Genomic DNA, 25,000 nt, shown 5'->3' on the forward strand with positions numbered 1-25,000 from the left:
CTCCATCCATGTTTGTTTTATTTGTATTTGCTTGTTAATCGAGTGAGCCTGTACATAAACAGCAAAGATGGTCTGGGGGGGGGTCACTGCGCACACACGCGCGCGCACACGTGCACACATGCACATGCGCACACGTGCACATAAATTCACACACACAAGCACACATGCACAACGCACATGAGCGCACACACACATGCTAACACGCACAAACACGTGCTCACACACATGCATTCACACAAGCGCACACACACGTTGTGATCATCAAACAATAAATAAACAGCTGTGTCACAGTGCAGATGTTTTCAGTCTGAATGGGGGTTCCCTGTCCCGCTGTTGCCGTGGTGATTGTCCCTCTGATGTCTTCTGTCTCCATGAATTCTGTAAATACTCATCTTAATTTGAAATATGGCGATTGTATTTCCTGGCAGCAGTGGCAAGCTGTGATTGGTCGCTGAGGTCTGGAAGTTATTTGCAGGTTACAACGAGTCGGCTGGTATTTCCTGGACGCCAGACGCCAGCTGAGGCGGCGTCCTACGGTTCACTCAGACGTTTACCACATTCCAGGACGCTTCAGACCCTTCAGGCACATTCTGAGGACCACATGTCTGTGCTCAGCTGAACTGGCTGAGATGGCTTTTGTGGAGTGAGGTCAAAGGTCACAGGGGTACGCAGGCGTCTGTCCCTGCAGAGCTTTTGATCCACCATAACACCACAACATGAGCTGGCGAGCGTCTCAGAACCTCCTGAACCCCAACGTGGTCCAGAAACTTCTCAGAAAAACGTTTCTTGTACTTCTGCTGATTGACTCCAGAGATTTCTCGACTATGAACTCGCGTGTTCACGCGTCCTCACGTGACGTCCTGAGCTGGGCCATAACATGTTTGTTGTCTTGTGATAACAAAATAAGAAATAGAATCTTGAACTGTAATCATTTTAAAAATCCAAGAAAATTGCAGCAAAGGAACACAAACATTTGGACAACACTTCAAATATGTAAAATACTTTCATCAAATGTGTATTTCGTCAATTCAGCGTTGTACTGCTGTCACAGCTTCGACTCAGGAGTGATCAGTAATAATAAAGATTCATGTCATCAATAAAAAGCACATAAGAGCAGACATTTGTACTTTATTACAACCTGTAAACCATTATTACAATGAATGATATAATATTATATAATATAGTAGAGTATTATATATTATACTATAATATATAATACTCTACTATACTATACAATACAACTATTATATCCTGGACAACCTACTTGCTTGCCCTGGCCCTGTGTTTCTCTCTGTTCTCCACCCCTCCCTCTCCCTCTCTTCTTATCCCCCGGCCCCCACACCTCCATCTCTCTCCTCCCCCTCTTAACCCACACCGGTCGAGGCAGATGGCCGCCCACTCTGAGCCCAGTTCTGCCTGAGGTTTCTTCCTTCAAAAGGGAGTTTTCTCTCACCAGCGTCGCTGAGTGCTGCTCCTGTGGGAACGTTGGTTCTCTTCCATCATTGCTCAGGATTGAGGACGTTTTTGACTCCGATAACGAGAAGCGAGGCCTCCATGAGCTACTTAATCATGATTATGCCTCATCAGTATGTGGTTACTCTGCCTCATTCACAAGCACCAGCTCCAGCTCTCGAAGCAAAACTCCCTCAGTGGCAGCACAATGTGCGGAAGCGGCAGCCGACGTTGCTGCCAAGGAAGCGGAATACAAGATGCTTCTAGAAGAGAGAAAACAAAGGGAAAAGATACAATATTTAGAGGAGCAGCAGCGAATAGAACTTGAAAGTCAAACGCGTGAACTGGAGCGAAGGAGTTGAGCGCAGCCCGCGCCAGGATACAAGTTTACAATCAAGAAGCAACAAGAGAGCCCCCTGTTCACTCTGTAATCTGCAATAGCACAGAGAACGATGATATTTCTCCACACGCTCTTAATGTCATGAAACCATCACACAGACCTGCACATACAGATGTGGCTCTTCTTACTCAAGCTGTTCAAGACAGTATAACAATTAACAGGTTACCAACACCAGAGCCACCTGTCTTTGATGGAAATCCCATTCATTTTATTGAATGGAAGGCACTGTTCACCTCTTTCATTGATCAACAGAACATTTCTGCTGCAGAGAAGCTTTATTATCTCAAAAAATATGTCTGTGGTGCAGCTCGTTAGACTCTTGACGGAGCGTTCTATAGAAATGATGAAGAAGCATATCGTGATGCATTGAACAAACTGAATCAGAGATATGGACAGCCATTTGTCATCCAAAGAGCTTTTAAAAACAAACTTGCCAGCTGGCCAAAACTGCTGCCAAAGTATGCTGAAGGTCTCAGAAATGTCTCAGACTTCCTGAATGCATGTCTTGAGGCCATCCCACATTGTCAGGTCTCCAGATATTGAATGTTTGTGAGTAGAATCAAAAACTGGCTAAAAAGTTGCCTGATAGGCTGGCATCTCGATGGAATCGTCAGGTAACACAACACACGTTAAATGAAAGGAGAACATTTCCCAGCTTTCAAGACTTTGCAGCCTTCATGTCACTGGAAGCGGATGTTGCCTGCAACCCAATCGCTTCCTTTCTTGCACGACATCCATCTGATGCATCAACAGAGCGACAAAGTCAAAGAGACTTTAAAAGGACTAAAGCCAGGGAGTTCAAAACTCAAACAGCAATGCACAGAGAAACTTCAAAATCAACAAAGGGAAATGCAAGACCTCATTGTCTGTTTTGTCAAGGCACGAACCATCTACTGTGTAACTGCTTTGAGTTCATGAAAGGATCTCTGGATGAACGAAGGCAGTTTGTGAAGGAAAAGGGACTGTGTTATGGGTGTTTGGCAATTGGCCACAATGCAGAAGACTGTCATCATCGCCATCCCTGGGACATTTGCAAAGGAAGACATCCAACATGCCTTCATGGCACAAACTACACAAAAAAGGAAAAACCTGATTCTCAAACCGCATCTACCTCAGACAGCACACAAGCATCAGCAAGTGCACTTTCACTGAATGTTGCAAGGGAAGGACAAGCTGCTAACACATCCATGATTGTGCCAGTATGGGGGTCATCCAAGAACACTCCAAAGGCAGACAGGCTTGTGTACGCTCGGCTTGACACTCAGAGTGATTCCGTTTTCATCGATCAGGAAGTCAGTCACGCTCTACATGCTAACGAAGTACCAGTAAAACTAAGACTGACTACCATGATGGGAAAAGACACGCTTGTGGAAAGCCAAAGGGTTTCAGGGCTCTGTGTCAGAGGTTTTAATTCCACAGCGCCGATTGACCTTCCACCTGCTTACACCAAAGATTGTATTTAAGTTTAAACTTACGTCCAGTTGACCAGATTTTACTTCGCTTCGATCTGAAGTAAAAAGGGCTAAGACACTTAACACAGGAGCCAAAGAGCAAAGAAATATTGTAGATCGGCTATTGAAATTTTCTTCCTGGCTAAGTGCAGTCAGAGCCATTGGGTGCATTCAAAGAAGGATCAGCACTGGCAAGGTGAGTGGCTTCTCAACAGTACAGGACAGAGAAAAGGCTGAATGCTTAATAAACAAGTCTTTACAGAGCCTTGCTTACAAGGAAGAGTTGAAATTGCTGAGCAAAGGAAATGAACTACAGAGTCAAAAACAACTGTACAAACTTGATGCCTTTATTGACAAGGAAGGAGTACTCAGGGTCGGAGGAAGGCTGGATCATTCATCTCTTCTTCACTCATGCAAACATCCTGCAATCCGATTCCAAAGAATCACCATGTCACCAAACTGATAATTGCACACTTTCATGAGAAGGTCAAGCACCAAGGCAAGGGACTTACCATCAATGAAATAAGATCCAGTGGTTACTGGATCCTGGGGATGAACAGAGCAGTAACATCCTTTATTTGGCAGTGTGACATGCAGGCGGCTGAGAAGGTCTGTGGAGATGCAAAGGATGGCTGATCTTCCACCAGAACGAACTGAACCTTCACCACCGTTCACGTATACTGGCATGGACTGCTTCAGCCCTTTTTTCACAAAACAAGGAAGAAAAGAGTACAAACAATACGGTCTCCTCCTCACCTGCTTTAGCTCTCGTGCAGTACACACTGAGATGCTGGACGACCAGTCTACAGATTCCTTCATAAATGGCCTGCGGTGTTTTATCGCCATACGTGGTGCAGTTCGACAATTAAAATCAGATCAGGGAACCAACTTTGCTGGTGCAAAAAATGCTTTCATTGAAGCCTTGAAGGGACTTGATCTCAATTGGCTGACTGTCTTTCTTGCTGATAAGCAAAGCGACTTCATATTGAATGTCACCCACGTGAGTCATGTGGGTGGATTATGGGAAAGGCAAATCCGCAGAGTAAGGAATGTTCTCTGCCACACCCTCTCACTTTCAGCAGGAAGGTTGGACGACGCTTCTTCGAGAACGTTTTTGTATGAGGCAATGGCAGTAGTAAACAGCAGACCATTGACTGTCAAAAACCTGAATGACCCAAACAGCCCAGAGCCACTGACTCCAAACCACCAGCTTGCCATGAAGTCAGTTATTGCCCTTCCACCACCAGGCAAGTTCATAAGGGTGGATCTGTATGCCCAGAAAAGGTGGAGTTGCACACAGTTCTTGTGGAACAGTTTTGGAGCCGCTGGCGCAATTAATATGTTTTCAACTTAGCTTGTAGGCAACGCTGGCATAATCCCAAAAAGAAATTTGAAGGCTGGGCACATTGTGTTGGAAAAAAGCGATGAAGAACCCAGAAATGAGTGGCGGTTGGGTCGGGTAATAGAAGCAGCTGTTGGGAGGGACGGGCTCGTCAGAAAGGTCCGACTGTGCATGGGCGACCGTGGTCTGAGTAGCAAGGGTCAGCGCCGCAACAAGCTTGTCATGATAGAGCACCCAGTTCAAAAGGTAGTGCTGCTATTAGAGAGGACTTGAAGTGTCACTTAAGGAATTTTCTGTTCCAACAAATGGTGCAATGTATCTGCACAGTCAGGGATTGGTCTGTGTGTTTTGTTTCATATTCTTGCACAAAATTAATGTGAAATGTGAAAATCACTCGTGAATTATTTAATGTCATCTATTCACTCATGATTGGTGGGAGTGTAAAGGACCAATTGTTCTTATTTGATTATATTTTTGTTTGTTTTCCTTTGCGTGGGGAAGGTATGTTCTTTGATTTACGTTATTTTAATGTGAAACACACGTACACTTTATTTTGAAAATTGTGCTTTTATTTTGTAATCTTACACAAACATCCTTTGGGAGTTGCGTTTTTTTTTTGTCAGAGTTGTTGCAGTTGCATCAATGCTGTTCTGCGGAGGAGAGAAAGAAAAAAATGTATGATCCACGGTTTGTTTAGTGCCTCAGTTGGAGAACTTAAAGCTCTGACTGGGAAAGAAGAAATCCGTGAACTCCTGAGAAAGAAAGAAACCTGAGTCCACCATTCCTGCGGTCACTGCAGTGATGTGACACTGTGACAGGAAATAACCAGAATGGAACGTTCTCCTGTTGTAAAAACATAATTCAAGAACGTTCTCCTGTAAAGGTTCCTGTTGGGGGTTGCTCCCTCCAATCTTTGAGGTTCTACAGCAGAACATGGCCGCAAAGGAAGGGTGGCAGTCTAGTACCTGAAGGGTTGCTGGTTCGATCTTCACTCACCAGGTGATGCAGTGTGTGTGTGTGTGTGTGTGTGTGTGTGTGTGTGTGTGTCCATTAACAACATTCAACTCATGAATGAAGACACACTCGTGCCCCAGCTGGTGCTCCACTGCAGGTGTTATCAGGCTCCTGTCCGCCGCCGCGACACGAGCCAGTGCGTCATCACTTGGAAACATTCGTCTGACAACGTGAACTCACAGCACGCGAGTCCATCAGTTAGACAACTTATGGAGGCGGAGTCAGTTGTGTTGGCCATCTGGACCAGAACAACGCTGAGGTGTAACACCACATGACACAGGAAGCGCTTCCTGCCGTCCCTGGGCTCCGGGGTGCATTTGCTCAACCCTTCAAAGAGGTTGAACTGGGACTTCCTGTCTCTCACTGATGATCAGAAACAACTCGTTTGTTTACATGTGTTTGTTTATTACTGAGATCAAAGTGTTACACTGGTGGAGGTGGCAGGCGACTCAGGCCCGAACCAGCGGCATCAACAACACGTTCAACATGCCGAGTCTGTAGGTCGCGCTGAGTGTGATGTCATAATAACAGCGGATCAGATTCCTGTGATGTCATCATGTGGCTCATTATGTGACTGTGACAACAAGAGTCTGTAAGTCCATCAGCAGAGCATGAGGTGATGATGCGTTTACTGTCCCCCACCTCTCTCAGATGACAGGAAGTGACATCAGCGGCTGTCAGTACAAGTCCTGGTCATAGTCGGTGGCATCGATCAGCTGCTTCATATCGGAGACACTGTTGGCCAAGTAGGATGACAGCTCCTCTGAGAGACAAGAGACAATGTCCTCCATTCACTCAAGGGTTCTCAAAGCGGGGAGTGGGGACCCAAGCAGGTCCTCAATAACATGAGGGATTGTTCATGTCAGTTTATTTAGACATTAATGAAACCAGAACATCTGCAGACGGGAGTGGGACGCTTCCATTAAAAACCTAACAGTCAAACACCAAAGGGCGTTCATCTCACGTCAACCTCACCTGCTCCCAGGACCCCAAGCACGGCCGAGGCAGAGACCGATCCCAGATTGTTACGAGCAACGCAGTGATAGGTTCCTGAGTCTCCTGGCTCCGCCCCCTCAATCTGCAGCCAACTGGACAGCTCAAATTTCAGAGGGCCGCCTCGAGACTGTGAGACAGAGAGGAAGACAGCTAGCAGTTTCCCTTTGCTGCCAGTCTTTGCACTGAGCTTGGCTACACAGATGTGGGCCCCTGTTAGCGACACACAGGAGCCATACAGACAAGGATTTGACCCGCCCACCTGGACTGAGATGTGGGGGTCGTCTCCGGGCAGGATGACATCACGTCCCTCCTTCCTCCACTCGACCAGCGCCATGGGAAAGGCAAAGACCTCACAGAGGAAGACGAGACTGCTGCCCGTCCCGTTGACCTGACTCTGAGGACGCACCTTGATGATGGGAGCTGATGGATGAAAGCACGGTAATCACAGGTGAACATTCAGACGGTGAAACTATTGTTCCGACATTATGTTCCTCTATTGCTAGAATGCATGCCAACAGCTGGGTTCTGATAGTTCTCTATATGTGAGGAGCATCCTAAGCCATTGGAGAACACTGGAGAACGTTTGAAACATCCACCAGGGCACTGAAAAGTCAGGCTGCCCTTTTTTGTAGAAAACACCTTCTAACGTGCCGGCAGACAAGCGGACACAGACAGGTGGACGACAGACAGGTGGACGACAGACAGGTGGACGACAGACTGGTGGACAACAGATGGGTGGACAACAGATGGGTGGACAACAGACTGGTGGACACAGACAGGTGGACGACAGACAGGTGGACATCAGACAGGTGAACGACAGACAGGTGGACACAGACAGGTAGACACAGACAGGTGAACGACAGACTGGTGGACACAGACAGGTGGTGGACACAGACAGGTGGACATCAGACAGGTGAACGACAGACAGGTGGACACAGACAGGTAGACACAGACAGGTGAACGACAGACTGGTGGACACAGACAGGTGGTGGACACAGACAGGTGGACATCAGACAGGTGAACGACAGACAGGTGGACACAGACAGGTGGACACAGACTGGTGGACGACATACTGGTGGACACAGACAAGTGAACGACAGACTGGTGGACACAGACAGGTGGTGGACACAGACAGGTGGACGATAGACAGGTGGACGACAGACTGGTGGACGACAGACTGGTGGACACAGACAGGTAGACACAGACAGGTGAACGACAGACTGGTGGACACAGACAGGTGGACGACAGACAGGTGGACATCAGACAGGTGAACGACAGACAAGTGGACACAGACAAGTGGACGACAGACAGGTGGACACAGACTGGTGGACGACATACTGGTGGACACAGACATGTGAACGACAGACTGGTGGACACAGACAGGTGGTGGACACAGACAGGTGGACGACAGACTGGTGGATGACAGACTGGTGGACACAGACAGGTAGACACAGACAGGTGAACGACAGACTGGTGGACACAGACAGACAGGTGGACATCAGACAGGTGAACGACAGACAGGTGGACACAGACAAGTGGACACAGACAGGTGGACACAGACTGGTGGACGACATACTGGTGGACACAGACAAGTGAACGACAGACTGGTGGACACAGACAGGTGGTGGACACAGACAGGTGGACGACAGACAGGTGGACGACAGACTGGTGGACGACAGACTGGTGGACACAGACAGGTAGACACAGACAGGTGAACGACAGACTGGTGGACACAAACAGGTGGACGACAGACAGGTGGACATCAGACAGGTGAACGACAGACAGGTGGACAAAGACAAGTGGACACAGACAGGTGGACACAGACTGGTGGACGACATACTGGTGGACACAGACATGTGAACGACAGACTGGTGGACACAGACAGGTGGTGGACACAGACAGGTGGACGACAGACTGGTGGACGACAGACTGGTGGACGACAGACTGGTGGACACAGACAGGTAGACACAGACAGGTGAACGACAGACTGGTGGACACAGACAGACAGGTGGACATCAGACAGGTGAACGACAGACAGGTGGACACAGACTGGTGGACGACAGACTGGTGGACACAGACAGGTGGACACAGACTGGTGGACGACAGACTGGTGGACACAGACAGGTGAACGACAGACGGGTGGACACAGACAGGTGGACACAGACTGGTGGACACAGACTGGTGGACACAGACTGGTGGACGACAGACTGGTGGACACAGACAGGTGAACGACAGACGGGTGGACACAGACAGGTGGACACAGACAGGTGAACGACAGACGGGTGGACACAGACAGGTGGACAACAGACTGGTGGACACAGACTGGTGGACGACATACTGGTGGACACAGACAGGTGAGCGACAGACAGGTGTATGAGGTACCGGTCTTGCAGGGCCCCCTCCCCCGGGTCTTGAGTTCTGTACTGGAGAACGCCGCCTCCCGGAAATGGCACATGTTCAGGTAGGTGGTGCCGTCCGAGCCGCAGACCGCCTCTTGCTCTTCACAAACGCACACCTGCTCCTCCTCTTCCTCCTCTTCCTCCTCCTCTGTGGCCCGTGGGTCCGCCTGACAACGCAGCCCGGTTCCGCAAAGCCCGTAAAAGACGCTGCGGTCCCCGGGGTCGCAGGCTTGACCCTCCAGGTTCCCGCACTCCTTGCAGCAGCCGCAGGAGTCCAGCACCAGGCCGGCCCGGCAGCCGCGGGTCTCCGGGCACAGATCCTGCTCACAGGGTCCGCAGCCCGCAGCCCCGCCGGTCCTGTTCCGCCCGTCGCCGCCCAGCTCCTCGTCCAGCAGGTCGTAGTCCAGCAGCGGGTCGGTGAGACGGAGCTGATTGGGAGGCTCGTCGAGGGGTCCGCGGACGCTGCTGGGGAGAGCCTGGCATGGGTGGAGGGTCATACTGAGACCCAGGAGAACCAGCCCGGCCGCCAACGGAGCTCGGACTCGGTCCATTCTGCACCAAACACCGACAACGGGACCGGACAGGTGATGCTGTTTCGGTCCGGTCCAATGAAAGAGAACAACCCCTGTACAACCCGAAGAGACTCAGTGTCCGCGATCTCAGGCAGAAAACCACATACCTGACGGGAAAAAGACGGGATGAAGACGGGACAGAGTCAGAGGGACGCCGGTGCCGCGGTCATGCTGTCAGACCTGAGAACCGAAGTTTGGAGCTACGTTGGAAGTTCGACGTTTAAACCGCTGTGCGGCTCGTGCAGCTCGCGACACCTCTGTCAAAACTGACTGAATAAAACACACAACTTCCGGAAAGCCCTTCACAATAAAAGCATGGTTAGAGCACGTCTTCAACTACATCTTGTTCTACAACTGATTCAAGTTTTATTGTCGGTGCAAATGGCCTCGATCCGTGTTATACAGTGTTACTGGCTGGCCTGATGTGAACACGTGATGGTTTGGAACCACATCTGGACCAGCTGCTAGTAAAGCTTCATTACTAACTGGAGGCTGCCTGAACCCTAAAGACTCGGTTCTCCTTCATGAGAAGTCATGATTCATGTCTGGTGATGTGATCTCTGCTTACAAGAGAAAGCTTTTCAACGGGATGTAGCTCACAATGAGCTAATTAGCTTGAAGCGTTACTGTGCTGTATGTTGGCGACCGTCTTTGGCTCGTGGTCCCCTCATAGGAGGCTTCTCTGCTCCTTCCTTGTAAATGTCCCTCATCTCCACAGTGAATATTGCCAATGTCTCTGCTTATCCTGTCAGTGATGAGAGACCTGCAGGCACTGAATGACTGTTATTTTATTTTGAAGTTTTAAGCTTCCGGTCTGTTTCAACTTCACCTGACAGCTGCAGAGGTGAAGGCAGCAGAGCGGCTGCCTGATGCAACGCCTCCCCCGCGGACCAGCTGGTCCTCTCATCATCAGCCTGGAAAGGTTCCAAAGGGCCTCCAGGGGCTGCAGACGGTTCTGGGGAACCGGAGAATGTGACTTTAGGTTCTGAAAGGGATTCTGGACCTGAGCCCCCCAACAACTGTCAAGGAAAATAAAAGTTCACTGGTGGACTTTCAGATATGGAGGCCCCCTGGTGAATGGAAACGAGAACATCTGGAGAACGTCATCCTTCCTGGAGTCCATGTGAACATGTTGCTTCCAGTTTGATCGAAAATCTTAAATGAAACTTTTTCTTCCATCCCTGTGAATTTGTGCCGCGTCAAATCCTGTTCTCATCCTTCCTGATGACTTATTTGGTTGTGTGACATCAACGTTCTCCGCATCTCAACGTGTTTGCATGTTCATCTCTTCTGAAGCACCTAAAAACTCAGGCATTTCCTTGAAAAAGAACCCGTGGAGCTCAGCGAATATCTGCTGTCATCTGGTTCTTCACAAAATTCAATTTTAATACAGTGCTGGAAGGGTTCCTTGAGTTCTGCAGTAGGTTGAAATTGTTCTGACAGGGTTCTAAGTTTTCTTGAGGATGCTGATTCTTGGAATGTGTTTGAGAACTTTTAAGTGAACCTAAGGAGGCTCTGGAGTCTGGTTCTTCATCGGTTCTTTATTTCCAGAAGTTCATCAACATGACCCCTCTGATGTTCCTGAGGGTTCCAGGGGCCCTGAGGGATGATGAGAGATTCCCAGGATTCGTCAGTTCAGGTTAAGGATGCTTCGGGATGTTCGAGGGCTCCTCGTCAGAGTTCTTGAGAGGCCTCGGAGGGTTTCAGGGGTTCTAGATGCACTTGGCTTTGCAGAGCCCCTGCTGGTTGGTGTGAGAAACCCCTTTTTTGTTTCCCAGGTGATGACAGTGGTTTTGCCTTAAACCGACTCATCAGTTTTGCCTTGAAAGTGTCAGCTGATCAACTGACTCCCTGCCTGAGTGGAGTGGGCGGGGCAGCTGGGCACCGGCCGTCAGACTGAAATAGAGGCGTAATGGAAGGTTTGTGGTCGCTGGCGAGGAACTGGTCTGTTCTGGATGAAGCAACATGTCTGCTGTCAGTATTTTTGTGAGTTTGTGTGAGAATGATTGTGGACTGGAGGAACCTGCTTGTTGGCAGAGCAGCTGATGACTGTCTGAAGTCTTTGATTTATGATAACATGACTTCCTGTTTGTGCTGGCGAGCATGATGGTCAGAGACTTGGAGGTTTATGTTCCAGGTTCCTTCATCGTGTTATTTCAACATGCTTGGTTCCTCATCTTAGAACTAATTTCTGTTCATTCCCGTTCCACTCTTTGTTGGTGTCAGCAGGGTTGTCGAGATGCTGGCGTGTGCTGTGCTTGCTTGTACTTCAGGGTCTTTTCAAGTTAAACGAACTTTGAAAGATTAAACAGAGTTTGTCAAAGTGGGGTCTGGGGACCTCGAGGGGTCCTCCAAGCTGTCCACGTAGGGGTCCAATCCTGAGTGGGGTGGAAGATGGGAAAAGGAAATCCTACCTCAGGAACAATAAAGCCACTCACGACCAAATGTGGTGCAGTGCTTCACCTCCTCACACTGCCTGCTAGCTAGCTGTGTGACTGACTGCGGGTCCCATTGGCCGAGAACCCTTCAGGCATCAGCCTGTGACGGCGAGCGTGTGATCCGGTCTTGTTCTGGAGGATTTGGAGGACGAGCTGCTCCCCCTGTGTTGTTGGCTGTGTGTTGTGGTCTCGTGCAGATGTTGAGTTGAACAGAGAGACACGGGTTTGACTGCAGGATTCTTTATTTCAGCAAAAGTTGCCACCATCGCTCTCATGAATCCCTGTGCTTAGACAAGCCCCCCCCCCCCAGCTTGTAAATGCACTTTTACTGCTATGACTTTTTGAATATCAAATTGTATTCATCAAAAATAAAGGTTTCTTGTCACTTTTTGTTTCGTACGTAAATTTCCCATCTTGTCATGTGTGTTGCATGTTCTCACTCTCACAGCTACTTCCTGGTCTTGCTGGACAAAGTTGGCAAAAAAGACCAAATGACCATATTGGTAGTTTAATGTGACGTCCGGCGTGTTCTTGTCCATTCCAGTGTAAACATGAACACAGAAGCAACATCGGCGACCAGTCAGGAGACGCGTCTCAGGTGCACTGGGACATGTGGGATCATTGCTGTGGTTCCAACTGGACGAGTCGCTTCACTACTAATCACAGGTGCTGCTCTCTTTTGCCAGTTGGAGGTTTTATTTCACTAACAAACAAACTTGTTTCCTATCTTTTTCATCTTGTCATCAAATATTTTGATTGTAGATGACAAACCCTCACGAGAGAGTGTTGGTGGACGGAAACAGTTCAGTCTAGCATGTCAGCAGGTGATGAGAAGGTCGCGACCTCGTCATCAGCTGGTGGTGAGCAGACGAGGGAGATGAAGAGACAGTGATAATTCAGCAGCAGCAGCAGCAGCATCAGCAGCAGCACCAGAAGCAGGACCAGCAGCAGGGGGAGATGGCGAGATGCAGGCGGGGAGGTTGGCGGGGACGAAGACACGCTGCAGCTGTTGGACGGTAGAGGAGTAGGGGGAGAGCAGCGATGGACCCACCAGCAGAGACGTTTGAGCTGTGAAACGATTGGATCCGGTGACAACATCCTGGTAACTGAAAACAGAAGGGTCACTAATGATGTCACAAACTCAGCTGCTAATGAAGATCATAGGGTTGACCTGTGCTGACGTCAGACATAGATGACCAGATCAGTTCAGGATCCAAAGATGAATCTATTACTATCAGTCAATCATTACCTGAAACAAAACTGATGAACCTTTTGACAGTGTTTCCACGGTAAATTTGTAAGTGTACATTTCTTTTATGAATAAATTTTGACTGCAAATCAACAATTATGATATTTAAACATTGTTAACTTTTTATCTACATTATTTGTATTTTTGTGTGTTGAGCTGAGGATGTCAGACCAACTTGTTACTTTGAATAACCACAATCAGAAATAATCAGTATCAGTGATTTTGTGTTGACTGAGACATCCATCCTCCTCTTATCTGGTTGGTCCAGGTCGCGGGGGCAGCAGCCTCAGCAAGGAAGCCCAGACTGTCCTCTCCAGCCACTTCCACCAGCTCTTCCGGGGGAATCCTGAGGCGTTCCCAGGCCAGCCCAGAGACATAATCCCTCCAGCGTGTCCTGGGTCGGCCCCGAGGCCTCCTCCTGGTCTGACATGCCTGGAACACCTCCTGAGGGAGGCGTCCTCACCAGATGCCTGAACCACCTCCACTGACTCCTCTACATGGAGGAGCAGCAGCTCTACTCTGAGTCCCTCCTGAAGGACTGAGCTTCTCACCCTGTCTCTGAGGGAGAGCCCAGCCTCCCTGAGGAGGAAACTCATTTCGGCCGCTTGTATTCAGGATCTTGTTCTTTCAGTCATTACCCAGAGCTCATGACCACAGGTGAGGGGTGGAACGTAGATCGACAGGTAAATCAAGAGCCTCGCCTTCTGGCTCAGCTCCCTCTTCTCCACAATGGACTGGTTTAGCACCCCCATCACTGCAGACGCCGCCCCAATCCACCTGTCAATCTCCCGCTCCATCCTACCCTCACTCATGAACAAGACCCCGAGATACTGAAACTCCTCCACCTGAGGTAGGACCTCCCCCCCGACCTGGAGTGGGCAGACCACCCTTTCCCAGCTGAGGACCATGGCCTCAGACTTGGAGGTGCAGATTCTCATCCCAGCCGCTTCACATTCGGCTGCAAACTGTCCCAGCAAGAGCTGGAGGTCGTGGCCTGTTCCTTCCTCTGTACGACTTTCTCCCCAGATGACATCAGCAACCTCTGCTCCCCACTGTAGACAGTGTGAGCAAGTTTCTGCCTTACCCCTGAGGTGATGGACAGTTTGCCATCCTCCACGGCGACGAACTCCTCCCACACCTCTGGAGACCCACAGGCCAGCCCCGCCCTGTAGGCCTCCTTCTTTAGCCTGACCGCTCCCCTCACCTCTGGTGTCCACCAGTGGGTTCGGTACCATGACGACTGACCCCAGCAGCCTTGCAGTTGCAGCTCACAACAGCCACCTCGACAATGGCAGAGCGGAACATGGTCTATTCAGACTCAATATCCCCCACTGCCCCCGGGATGCGGTTGCAGCTCTGCTGGAGGTGAGAGTTGACGATCATCTTGACAGGTTCTTCTGCCAGCCGTTCACACCAGACCATCACGACTGGTTTGGTTCTACCAGGTCTGCTCAGCGTCTTCCACCCCAGCAGGACGTCATCAGCAAAAATCAAAGACCCAATCCTGCAGCCACCAAACCAGGTCCCCTCAACACCCATAAAAGTTATGAACAGAATCGGAAATAAAGGCAGCCCTGGCAGAGTCCAACTCTCACTTGAAACAAGTCCAACTAACTGCCAGTAATGCAGGCCAGCTCTGACACCAGTTATACAGGGAGTGAACTGCCCGAATCAGGTGGTTCGATACCCCATACTCCCAGCAACGCCTTCTCCAAGTCCACAAAACACATGTAGACTGTTTGGGCAAAGACATCGAAATGTTTCAACAAACAACCTTTCCTCAAAAATGCTCATCAGAGGAAACATGGATTGAACCAACCACCCTTTGGTTACTGGACAGCCACTCTCTGCTTGGCCATGAGTGAAATAAGAGAGAAACTAGCATGTGACAACTGAAATGTGATTGTGTAACAGATGATCTTTAGCTCATGGTTAGATAATGTTAGCTGTTGGCGAGCTACTTTTAGCTCTCAGTTACATGTTTGCTCACAGTGAGCTTACATTACACTTGGTCAGCTACAATTTGCTTGTCGTTGGATTAAACTTGTTTTTGGTTCGATCATGTTCACATGTGGTTGGTTAATGTTAGCGCTTGATTAGCTAACATCAGCTCTTAAGTAAACAGCCTTAGTTCTTGGTTAAATAACACAAGGGTGTAGTTAGTACTGCAAAAAGCACCCAAAAAGTTTTTTTCATGTCAGTCAACAAGTATTTGGTCACTTCTTGTCATCATGAAAACCACCAAACATGTCTTAGGGTTACAAAACGTGTCGATGGTGATGCTAACATGATGGACAACATTTCTGTTATACATAAAATGAAATATCTGACTGGGCGGCCCAGTGGAGCAGTGGTCCTCCCTGTGGCCCCCCAGCAAGAAGGTTGTGGCTGGAGCAGTGGTCCTCCCTGTGGCCCCCCAGCAAGAAGGTTGTGGCTGGAGCAGTGGTCCTCCCTGTGGCCCCCCAGCAAGAAGGTTGTGGGTGGAGCCCCGGCTGCAGCACGGGGTCTTTCTGGGTGAGTCTCCATGTTCTCCCTGTTCCTGCTGGGTTCTCTCTGGTACTCCAGCTTCCTCCACAGTCCAAAGACATCAAGAGGGACCAGGTTAATCCAGACTCTAAATTGACCGTAGGCGTGGCTGGGAGAGCCAATGGTTGTCTGTCTCTATGTGTTGGCCCTGCCATGGACTGGTGACCTGTCCAGGGGGAAGGCTGCTGGGATAGGCTCCACCCCCACCACCCTCAACAGGAATAAGTGGAAGGAAATGGACGGATGGACGGAAATATTTTACCATACTTTAATAAAACAAAATTATATCTCTGAACACAGCTTAAAATATGCAGAAAATAATTTAATTTTATTTCCATTAGCATTGGAGCATAAAAGACTATTATTGATAAAAAAAAAAAAACTTGTGAGAAGATTTAATGACTCAGACCTCAATGATTGATCGTTTTGCTGAACCAGAACCTGCTGGAGGTCTGAGTGAATGTCTGCTTTAGTTCTGCTTCCATCAACATGAATGCGAATACCCTCAGTAAGGACTGCCATCACAATCATCACCACCAAGACCAGCGCCACCAAGACCAACGCCACCAAGACCAACGCCACTAAGACCAGCTCCACTAAGACCAGCACCACTAAGACCAATGCCACTAAGACCAATGCCACTAAGACCAGCACCACTCAGACCATTGCCACTAAGACCAACGCCACTAAGACCAGCGCCACTCAGACCATTGCCACTCAGACCATTGCCACTAAGACCAGCGCCACTAAGACCAACGCCACTAAGACCAAAACCACCAAGAGCAACGCCACTCAGACCAGCGCCACGAAGACCAGCACCACCAAGACCAACGCCACCAAGACCAACGTCACTAAGACCAACGCCACTAAGACCAGCGCCACTAAGACAAACGCCACTAAGACCAGCACCACCAAGACCAACGCCACCAAGACCAACGTCACTCAGACCAACGCCACTAAGACCAGCGCCACTAAGACCAACGCCACTAAGACCAAAACCACCAAGAGCAACGCCACTCAGACCAGCGCCACGAAGACCAGCACCACCAAGACCAACGCCACCAAGACCAACGTCACTAAGACCAACGCCACTAAGACCAGCGCCACTAAGACAAACGCCACTAAGACCAACGCCACTAAGACCAGCGCCACTCAGACCAGTGCCACTAAGACCAATGCCACTAAGACCAGCGCCACTCAGACCAGCGTCACTAAGACCAACGACACCAAGATCTATACTTTCAAGAACAATGCCATCAAAACCAATGTCACCAAAGCCAACTCCATTAAGTCCTATTCCAATAAGACCAACGCCACCAATGGCGCCACTAAAAAAGACTCCACTCAGACCTACACCACGAAGGTCAACGCCACTCAGGCCAATGCTTCTGAGGTCAATGACCTCAAAGACCAATGCCACGGAGGCGTAATGATGAGTTGATTGGGTGAATGACTTTAGAGATAAAATGTTTAAAATATTTATCAAACATTCTCTGGCTCACCTATCTCTTCTTTGTTGGTATCTGTCTCCCTTTTCTTCTGTGGTGGAGAGGATTGTAGCTCCACCCCAAGGAGGCTCAGCCAATCAAGTCAGCAGCTCAGAAACGTTTGGAGTCGTTCAAAAGGGAAAAAATGGCACAGATAATAATCAATAGAAACTTTGGGTGATCACACTCACAGCTGATCACTTCCTCTAATCAGCTGGTGATCCGGTGGATGAGCAGATGGGTGTGTCCTGTCCTCTGTCACCTGCTGACCACCATACCCACAATCCTCTGCTGTGACCAGCAAGAAGGCACAAAGCACAAATGACTGAAAACAGGAGACGGCTGAGCTGATAGTCAACACACACACACACACACACACACACACACACACACACACACACACACACACACACAGAGTTGTGAAATATCAAAGGGAAGTAGCTGTGGGTGGAGGCGTGCCTTCATACCGTCTAACAGGACGGAATAAAAGCGTGTCAAATACCAGCCCAGAAACATTTCATATTCCATGAATTTGTCTCGTTTTCCTAACTTTAATTCATGTGAAGTTTCGAAGGTGACACTGTCACACTGCCATGAAGTCAAGGTTTTTTTTTTGGTCCTGTCTCCATGCTCTGTCTTGTAATTTCTTGTTTTATTTTGAAATTTAACTCTCCTCTTCTTTCAGGTCCCTTGCCCTTCCTCATGTGTCTGTCATGTGACTGCTAAGGTTTCCACCTGCTCTCCATCACCTTGCGCCTCTAGACTGTCTTGCGCCGGTGGGTTTCGACCCCTGCTTTCACCTCCGCCCTTTGACCTCAGCTTGATCAGTGTTTTGTGTTTTCCTTCCTCCAAGTGAGAGATTTTTTTGTTGGGTTTTCTATCATCGTCCAGTCTTAGGTTAACGCTTGTTTCCTTACCTTTTCATCACTTAGTGCCTCCCGTTTTTTGGGAGTGTTTTTGTTGTTTCTGCTTTTCATTTTGAGTTCTTGTTTCCTCCGTAGTTGGAGTGACTCTCACTCATCCATTGACCTTCAATAGCCTCTCGTGTTTCTTCCTCCTCTTAGTGATTCTTATTTGTGATATTTTTCATAGGAAGAGGGGGGATCCTATCAGACAGGTTCGTAGCCTTGATTCTGTTCCTCCAACTTGGAGTCGCCAGGAAACCTTAAAAAACGCTTTCATTGAAACGCCTGTCTAAGCTGGGTCGTCTTCAAGGCCTCACCAAAGGGTTTCGATACGTTTGCATTCAGGGTTGTCATTTGTAAATTTCATATTTGTCACAATTTTCTTTGGAAAAAAATGTATGAAATGTGAAAAAAGTAACAACACAAATGCATTTAAACCCGAATAATTATGATTTATTACAGTCAACAGAAGCAGTTTCAGCAACGTTACACAAAGAAAACGTTCTACTTTCCTCTAAAATCAGCGTGAAAATGATCAAGATTTTACAGCGACATGTTTGTCCTTACAGCAGGGGTTCTCAAAGTGAGGGCCAGGGACCCCCGGGGTCCTCAGCAAGAGTTTGCAATTGAACTCCAACATGGACTCAATGAGCCCAACTTTGAAATATAAATGTTATAAAATAACATGTCAATGATTTGAAATATCCTTTTCTGGTCATATTGGAAGATATTTAGTTCCAAGTTTCTGAGTCGTTTTTTTAAATTTAATTTAACAGTGCTGAAGTCATCCGCTCAGGTAGAGGCGACTTGAATACTTGGAAAAATGAGAAAGTATTCAACAACATTGAACTGAAACTTAACGCTACATTGGGAACTGATTTTGATGTGCAGGTTTTTTCAAGGTCCTCATATCAGATAAGTTTGACAACGTTTGAGAACCTCAGCTTTCTCGGACGTCTGACGGACACGACAGCAATATAAAGTGTCTTTGTGGTAAACAATGACATCATCATGGGACAGCTGATGAAGCAATAATTCACATTCTGACTCCGTAGAGGAGTTGGGCAGCAGAGCGGCTACATGTGGCGTCTTGGACTCATCCATCTGACGCAGCAAAGCGTCTTCAACAGTTTCAGCGCTTATGAGACAAAAAGGTCCTGATCAGTGAGCCACAGTCCTGCTACGGAAGGAGAGTTACAGGAAAACAAAGTCTTCTACGTGACGGCATTTTAACGAGCTCTTCTTCTATGGTTCTAACAGTGAAACACCATCTGTACAACAGCAGGAATCTCCTTCATATCGCAAAAATAGAAATGAAACATGAGCTAAACAAGTGCGTGGTATCACATCCTGATGTAACTGTACGACATCAGAGTGACGCTGCACCGACCACGATTCAAACAGGAAGTGAAGTGAGCAGTTTAATGCCACAACATTGAGTTTCAGCTGAAGATGAGTGCAGAAAAACACTGCTCACTGGGAGCTAGCAACTAAGCCAGAGCTGCCATCTCATCTGACCGCAAGCTGTCCAACATGATGAGAACTGATCGGGTGACCTCATAACACAGGGAGCCACTTCCTGTCATGTGATCGATGGAGACGTGAACTCACGATCAGAAAAAAATCGATCTGATCCCTGAAGGCTGTGGCTTTTCCAGGAATCCACATTTATCTACAAAGTGAGCCAACAATAGTTACACATTTCTTAAGTTACCATTCACATGGGAAAAATATTCAAATACTTTCATTTTCACTCACGTGAGCAGAGACAAAGTAATTTTGGCATTGAAAAAGTAACACACCATGAAGACAAATAGTCGCCTTCTTAGATCGTAATGTTAGCAAAGCTCTTGAGCGGTACTCGCCTCGAATGGAGGCTCGCAGCTTGAGCTACATGGGCGCGTTCCCACCAGTCAGAACGGGTTGTCACGGTGATGTTGGAACGGCTCAGTAGCACCGCCAGCATATATTAGCATTAGAAGGGAGCAAATGTTTTAAAGGTGAGGTAGCAACTCTCGCTACAACGAGCACGACGCACACGTCCGTGGTATGGCAAGAATTATGAAGAGTGGCTTTATGGGTAATGTATGCCACAGAGTTTGACAGAAAAAAATGAATTTCTGAGCATGAAATCTGATCAAATTTACAACTGTCCAATGTTCAGTCCTTGAACATTTAATATACGAGTCAGGACACACGGATCCTTCCTCTAAGATCCGACCCGAAAGAGCTCGCTGCCGCTCACGCTTCCTGTCACCAGTTCAGAAAGAGCTTCCAATCTGAAACGTCCTGCAGTGACACGCCACCAATCGTCCCGCGCACGCCGCTCATGAACTCACAAATCTTTTAGACAGCAGTTTTGTATGAAACTCAAAGTTGTGCGTGAAGGCGTGAAGGAGTGAAGGAGTGAAGGAGTGAAGGAGTGAGTCGCGGCTGGTGCAGCGTCACTGTGAGCACCAGGAGCGACACTGAGAACGAGACTCGTGGCAGGAAACCATCAGCTGCTGTCACTCTAACAATATTTGTTATTCAGACATTCACCTGAGGACACCGCAGAGGTCACCTCAGGTCAGAGTCTCTGAGTCAGGGCTGATTTCTATTGGAGGAGAGCTGGAGGTGTTTCCTGTGATGTCATGACCCTTGAAACTGGAAATAACAGGATCAGCCTGCAGAGAGCATAGTGACGATTGATGACAAAGGGCTACACCTCCTACAAACGGAGGGACCACAGGCAAGCCTTGATGTCTGCATGTAGCTGGTTGGTGATTTTCACAGTAAGAGCCTATTTCTCCACCGATTACAGAGAAATGAATAAAACGAAAGAAAACAGTTGGATTGATGGGTACTTTAAAATAACAGCGCAATGACAGATAACAATACGATAGGCTACTATTAATATTCAGCGAATTAAAAATGATTCCAGAAACGAAAGACTGACAAGATCTCTCTCTCTACACAGATTTATTTGGTGCTCTTAATGTGAAGTCCACAATGACTATGACATCCTGTACTAATGACTACAGGAATTAGTGTGATTCAGAAAACAAAGAAAACCCTTTAAAATGTGCTTTATTGCTAAAATTGTTACGCGTCACCGTCATTTCAGTTGATGCGCTCTAACCTTCTATGTCTGCTGCATCGTCGTCTTTGAGGACGACAGGAGTTCAACTTTTGGCTTCGGACTGTACTTGGATCACCCAATGTGATGATGTCACCAGGTGTTTTGGGATGACATTTTCAATATCTGACGCTGGTTAAATTGAGAAAGCAGAAGCCTTGCAGTTGGAGACGTTCAGCGTTTGTGTCCAGCATTTCAGTTGTGATTCCAACTTCAGCTGCACCCTGACGTTTTTGTACAAATGTGTTCAGAACTACAGCTAGCATTGCTGCTACATCGCATTAGCTGCAATGGTGCAGGTATCATTGGCAGGAAACAGGAATATGGTTTTGCCTTGTCTGACACGTTAGCGAGCATTGGTGGGGCGTACGGCCACGCTCCTCTCTGAGGTCGCTGTTCTGCTTCTCTGGCCGCCTGCAGCAGTGACGCTACTGGTTCAACTGACTTCAACTAACAAGCCAGACATTGGCATCAGTATCCTCGACGAATCAGTCACCACACACTAACCAGCTGGCATGTTAGCTTTAGCTGCCATATGAACATAAGCCATGTGGGTCTGTTACCACTTCGTGTTCGTGATCTGATATGAACGTTTCATGGCTCTGCAGGTTGATGTTTGAAGCAATCAAACACGATTAGGTGGAAACTTACAGGAAGTTGAAGTTGTTCTTGTTCCCACTGACGCTCTTGGTTGTACACGTGAGTTGTTACAGAAGGAGGCGTAGCTACGTAGCTTCTGTGGCATGGAAACGCCGAACTCTCAGAGGAGGGAAGTTTCCACAGGACATCAGTTTCTCTTACTGGCAGGTTACGGTGTCGTGGAGGTAGACAGAGACTGACATCACGTAGATCTAATGACATCATCTGTGAAGTCCCATCATGCCCTGGGACTATTAGGGGACAGTGGGCGGAGCCTCAGGATTAGAAAGTAATTGATCTAAAGGAAAAGATTAACGGAGCAGAAGAAAATCTATGCCAGAACAAAAATTGAGTTCTTATTGACCGAGCAAAAATCTTTTTTTGGTTTTGTTTACTGAAACAGTTTGACCTTCCTGAACTGAAATAAACGCAGGCTTTTAAAGTTCGGTTGAACCGGTTGATTTGATCAAATAAACACTGTCACATTAATCACATTTACTGACAGAACTTCATTTTGTATTCTCATGCAGTACAACTAAAAGCTGCAACTAAATAAAAGCTACTAATATTCATCTATTTCCTCGACTTCATTCATTCTAAAACAAATATTTACATATTTGACTCTGTTATTCAATTCAAAGTGTTTTGTGTTCTGAGCTCACTTCCTGTTTCTTGCTGGTTGGTTCCTTCAATATCAAATCCCAAAGATGGAACCAGAAGAGTCTCTGGAATGCTCTGGTTCACATTGATTGGTTCTTCTAAAGACCCCATTTCCCATCAGCCTCAGTGCTGAAAAACCAGTTGGACAGTCAGGAACATTTTCAAATGAAGGGAAAGTACTTCCTGTCCTCGAGGCTCCGTCCTCCTCTCCACTTTCCCATAAATGGTCAGATTCTTGATTGATCCAGATTTACATGTTCCTGATCGATAGATTCTGATCATCAAAGAGGCGCAAACGGACAGGGTCCTGATCCTTGAGGACACAACAATGGGGTTTTAGGACCTCTATGACCTGGGTCAAGGGCCTTGTTCTGAGATTTGGACGAGTCCTGTTCGACAGTTCACGTGACAAACAGGAAACAGGAGAAACTGTATGACATCACAGGCTGAAAAATAAAACCAGTTTGGAGCAGTTCTTTCAAAATAAAACACCCTCTGTTAGGAGGAGCAAGCAAGCACAGTGTGTGTGTGTGCATGTGTGTGTGTGTGTGTGTGTGTGTGTGTGTGTGTGTGTGTGTGTGTGTTTGTGGCTCAGCAGCGGCAGTGACGCTCCGTCTCTCAGACCACAGTGCTGACAGATGGATCTGATAGGTTGAGCTGTCCGGTGATGTCGGTCGGGTACGGCTACAGTGGGAGGGGCATGCGAACAGGAGAGAGAGAGAAAGAGAGAGAGAGAGAGAGAGAGAGAGAGAGCACAGAGCAAAGCAGACATGTTAACATGTTCTCATTATCTCTCTCACACACACACACACACACAGCCATTTGTTTTTGTAGCTCCATCAATCACCTGGTAGACCAGTCAACATCTTTAATGACGGGTTCTAAAAGAGACAGAGCAGCTCTTTGATTTGTTTGATTTTAGGAAACCTTTTTGATGGAAGTGATCTGAATCTTGGTCCTTCCGGATCATCTGAAGTGATGTTGCTTCTCCCTCCCAATGAAATTCCAAGGAACCCTGATCCAGCATCCCTCACCTGACATGTGGAGATGATTCAAACTTCAACAAAATTAAAATGAGACCCTACACTGATATTGTTGTCACTGCAGTTGATCTGATCAGAGCTCCAGTCAGAGGACTTTAAAGTTGTTAGGTTGTTGTCATGGTAACGGACCTGAAAAAAAATTCACAATTGTCCCGACTATTTCATTAATTACAATTAAACCACAGTCTGATCATTCAGACCCAGATGTCCGGTCACACACATTCCCAGTTACTCGTACTTCCTATCTTCATAAATATTACAGAGCACGCTGGCAGAGGACAGCAACGTGCAGTAGGGGGCGCTATCACTCTCTGGTAAAAATCTTAAACAAACCAGCAGTAAGGAGCAATATTTCATCCCAGAGATGCTGAACTCTACTGCAGCCAGCAGAGGGAGATCACGGAGGGTGACATTTATGTCGACACAGTTTTGGGAAATATTCTTTCATTTAGCGACACTTTGCTTGTACAACATTGAATGCTCATTAGATTTAGGTTCTGTGGAAAAAATCTTTTTAATTCATGGTCATGTGATTGGACTGGGAAGGATCCGCCAATGGTCTCTTGTAAGACACAAAACCAGTATTAGCCATTTACAGCCAATAGGTGTTGGTTAGTAACAGAAGAAACACTGTTTTTACATCATGAGGACTAAGAGAAATATGAACCGTATTCTTCACATTTATATTCGTTGTGATCTGTGTAGCCTCATTCTCTCCTATCCAGTTCTACAAGGTCCCAGTCTTGATGGCTAGAGGGCACTATGGTTCCACTGGGGAAGGAGAGTTGAGGATCCGTTCTTCATGTGTTCTGTTTCTCTTGTGTCAGTTAAGCACACTGATTTGAGGGAGTGACCAGGCTGAGCGAAGCCTCTTGTTCTTCAGTCATGCTGTGAAGGTTTCAGTCTGCTGCTGCTGAATTAAATATCGGCTCTATCACGTAATCTGGGCCGACGCAAGGTCGCCATTAATCTTTCATCTCCTGAGTAGCAGCAGCAGCTCTGGTGGGCAGGAGGCTCATCAAGCCCTTGTTTTCGTTGTTCTTTGGAGGTTCCGTTTGTTTTCCTTGGGCTCTGAAACACTCGAGCTGACACAGTCGGTCAAGTAGAGAGTGAAGAGCTCCGGTATCTCGGATCCTCTTCCTGGGTTAGTGGATTATGGAGCAGCCGGCATGGGCTGGATAACTGGAGAACAGGAGCAGTTTTGATTCAGTCTTCCATGAGGAACCTGGAGTAGAGTCGCAAGGAGCCAGTTGACGTGGTTGAGGTGTCTAATCAGGATGTCTCCTGGGAGGTGTTCCGGGAAGGTGCA

The 25,000-nt window shown here is 47.7% G+C and overlaps 4 protein-coding genes across 11 annotated transcripts in view; 2 read left to right on the forward strand and 2 right to left on the reverse strand.

The window, feature by feature from the left end:
- dok2 (docking protein 2) overlaps positions 1–1,109 on the forward strand; it is a 10,483-nt gene extending 9,374 nt beyond the window's left edge. The window contains exon 7 of the mRNA XM_086205606.1: positions 1–1,109. This exon is cut by the window's left edge and continues 1,020 nt beyond it. The gene's annotated coding sequence lies outside the window, so the exon portion shown is untranslated.
- Positions 1,110–1,392: 283 nt separating this feature from the next.
- On the reverse strand, positions 1,393–10,981 carry kazald3 (Kazal-type serine peptidase inhibitor domain 3). 4 transcript variants are annotated; one of them, XM_086205616.1, is made up of 5 exons: positions 9,038–10,981; positions 6,915–7,075; positions 6,635–6,782; positions 6,302–6,422; positions 1,393–1,715 (listed from the first exon to the last, which is right to left on the reverse strand). In XM_086205616.1, the coding sequence occupies exons 1-4, from the start codon at positions 9,603–9,605 to the stop codon at positions 6,337–6,339; spliced, it is 963 nt and encodes a 320-aa protein (XP_086061742.1). In that variant the 5' UTR covers positions 9,606–10,981; the 3' UTR covers positions 1,393–1,715; positions 6,302–6,336. The 4 variants fall into 4 exon arrangements, with proteins under 4 accessions (XP_086061742.1, XP_086061741.1, XP_086061740.1 ...); XM_086205615.1 differs by lacking the exon at positions 1,393–1,715 and adding an exon at positions 3,958–4,004; XM_086205614.1 differs by lacking the exon at positions 1,393–1,715 and adding an exon at positions 5,880–6,233 and having other exon boundaries at positions 9,038–10,955.
- A 1,368-nt stretch (positions 10,982–12,349) lies between these two features.
- Positions 12,350–25,000, reverse strand: part of grin1b (glutamate receptor, ionotropic, N-methyl D-aspartate 1b) — a 58,054-nt gene continuing 45,403 nt past the window's right edge. For 3 of the 5 annotated variants that reach the window (XM_086205608.1, XM_086205612.1, XM_086205611.1), the window contains one exon: positions 18,663–23,332. In XM_086205608.1, the coding sequence (XP_086061734.1) occupies positions 23,267–23,332 (66 nt within the window). In that variant the 3' untranslated portion in view covers positions 18,663–23,266. Of the gene's footprint in view, positions 13,171–18,662; positions 23,333–25,000 lie in introns of those variants that run through there. The other 2 variants (XM_086205609.1, XM_086205607.1) reach the window with 1 other exon arrangement.
- LOC147259580 (uncharacterized) lies at positions 16,333–17,280 on the forward strand. The gene has a single exon (XM_086205540.1). The coding sequence runs from the start codon at positions 16,333–16,335 to the stop codon at positions 17,278–17,280; it is 948 nt and encodes a 315-aa protein (XP_086061666.1).

This window comes from Aulostomus chinensis, chromosome 6 (assembly GCF_037954235.1).
Source record: "Aulostomus chinensis isolate RoL2024-O1b breed Wild chromosome 6, RoL_Achi_v1.0, whole genome shotgun sequence".
Classification (NCBI taxonomy): Eukaryota; Metazoa; Chordata; class Actinopteri; order Syngnathiformes; family Aulostomidae; genus Aulostomus; species Aulostomus chinensis.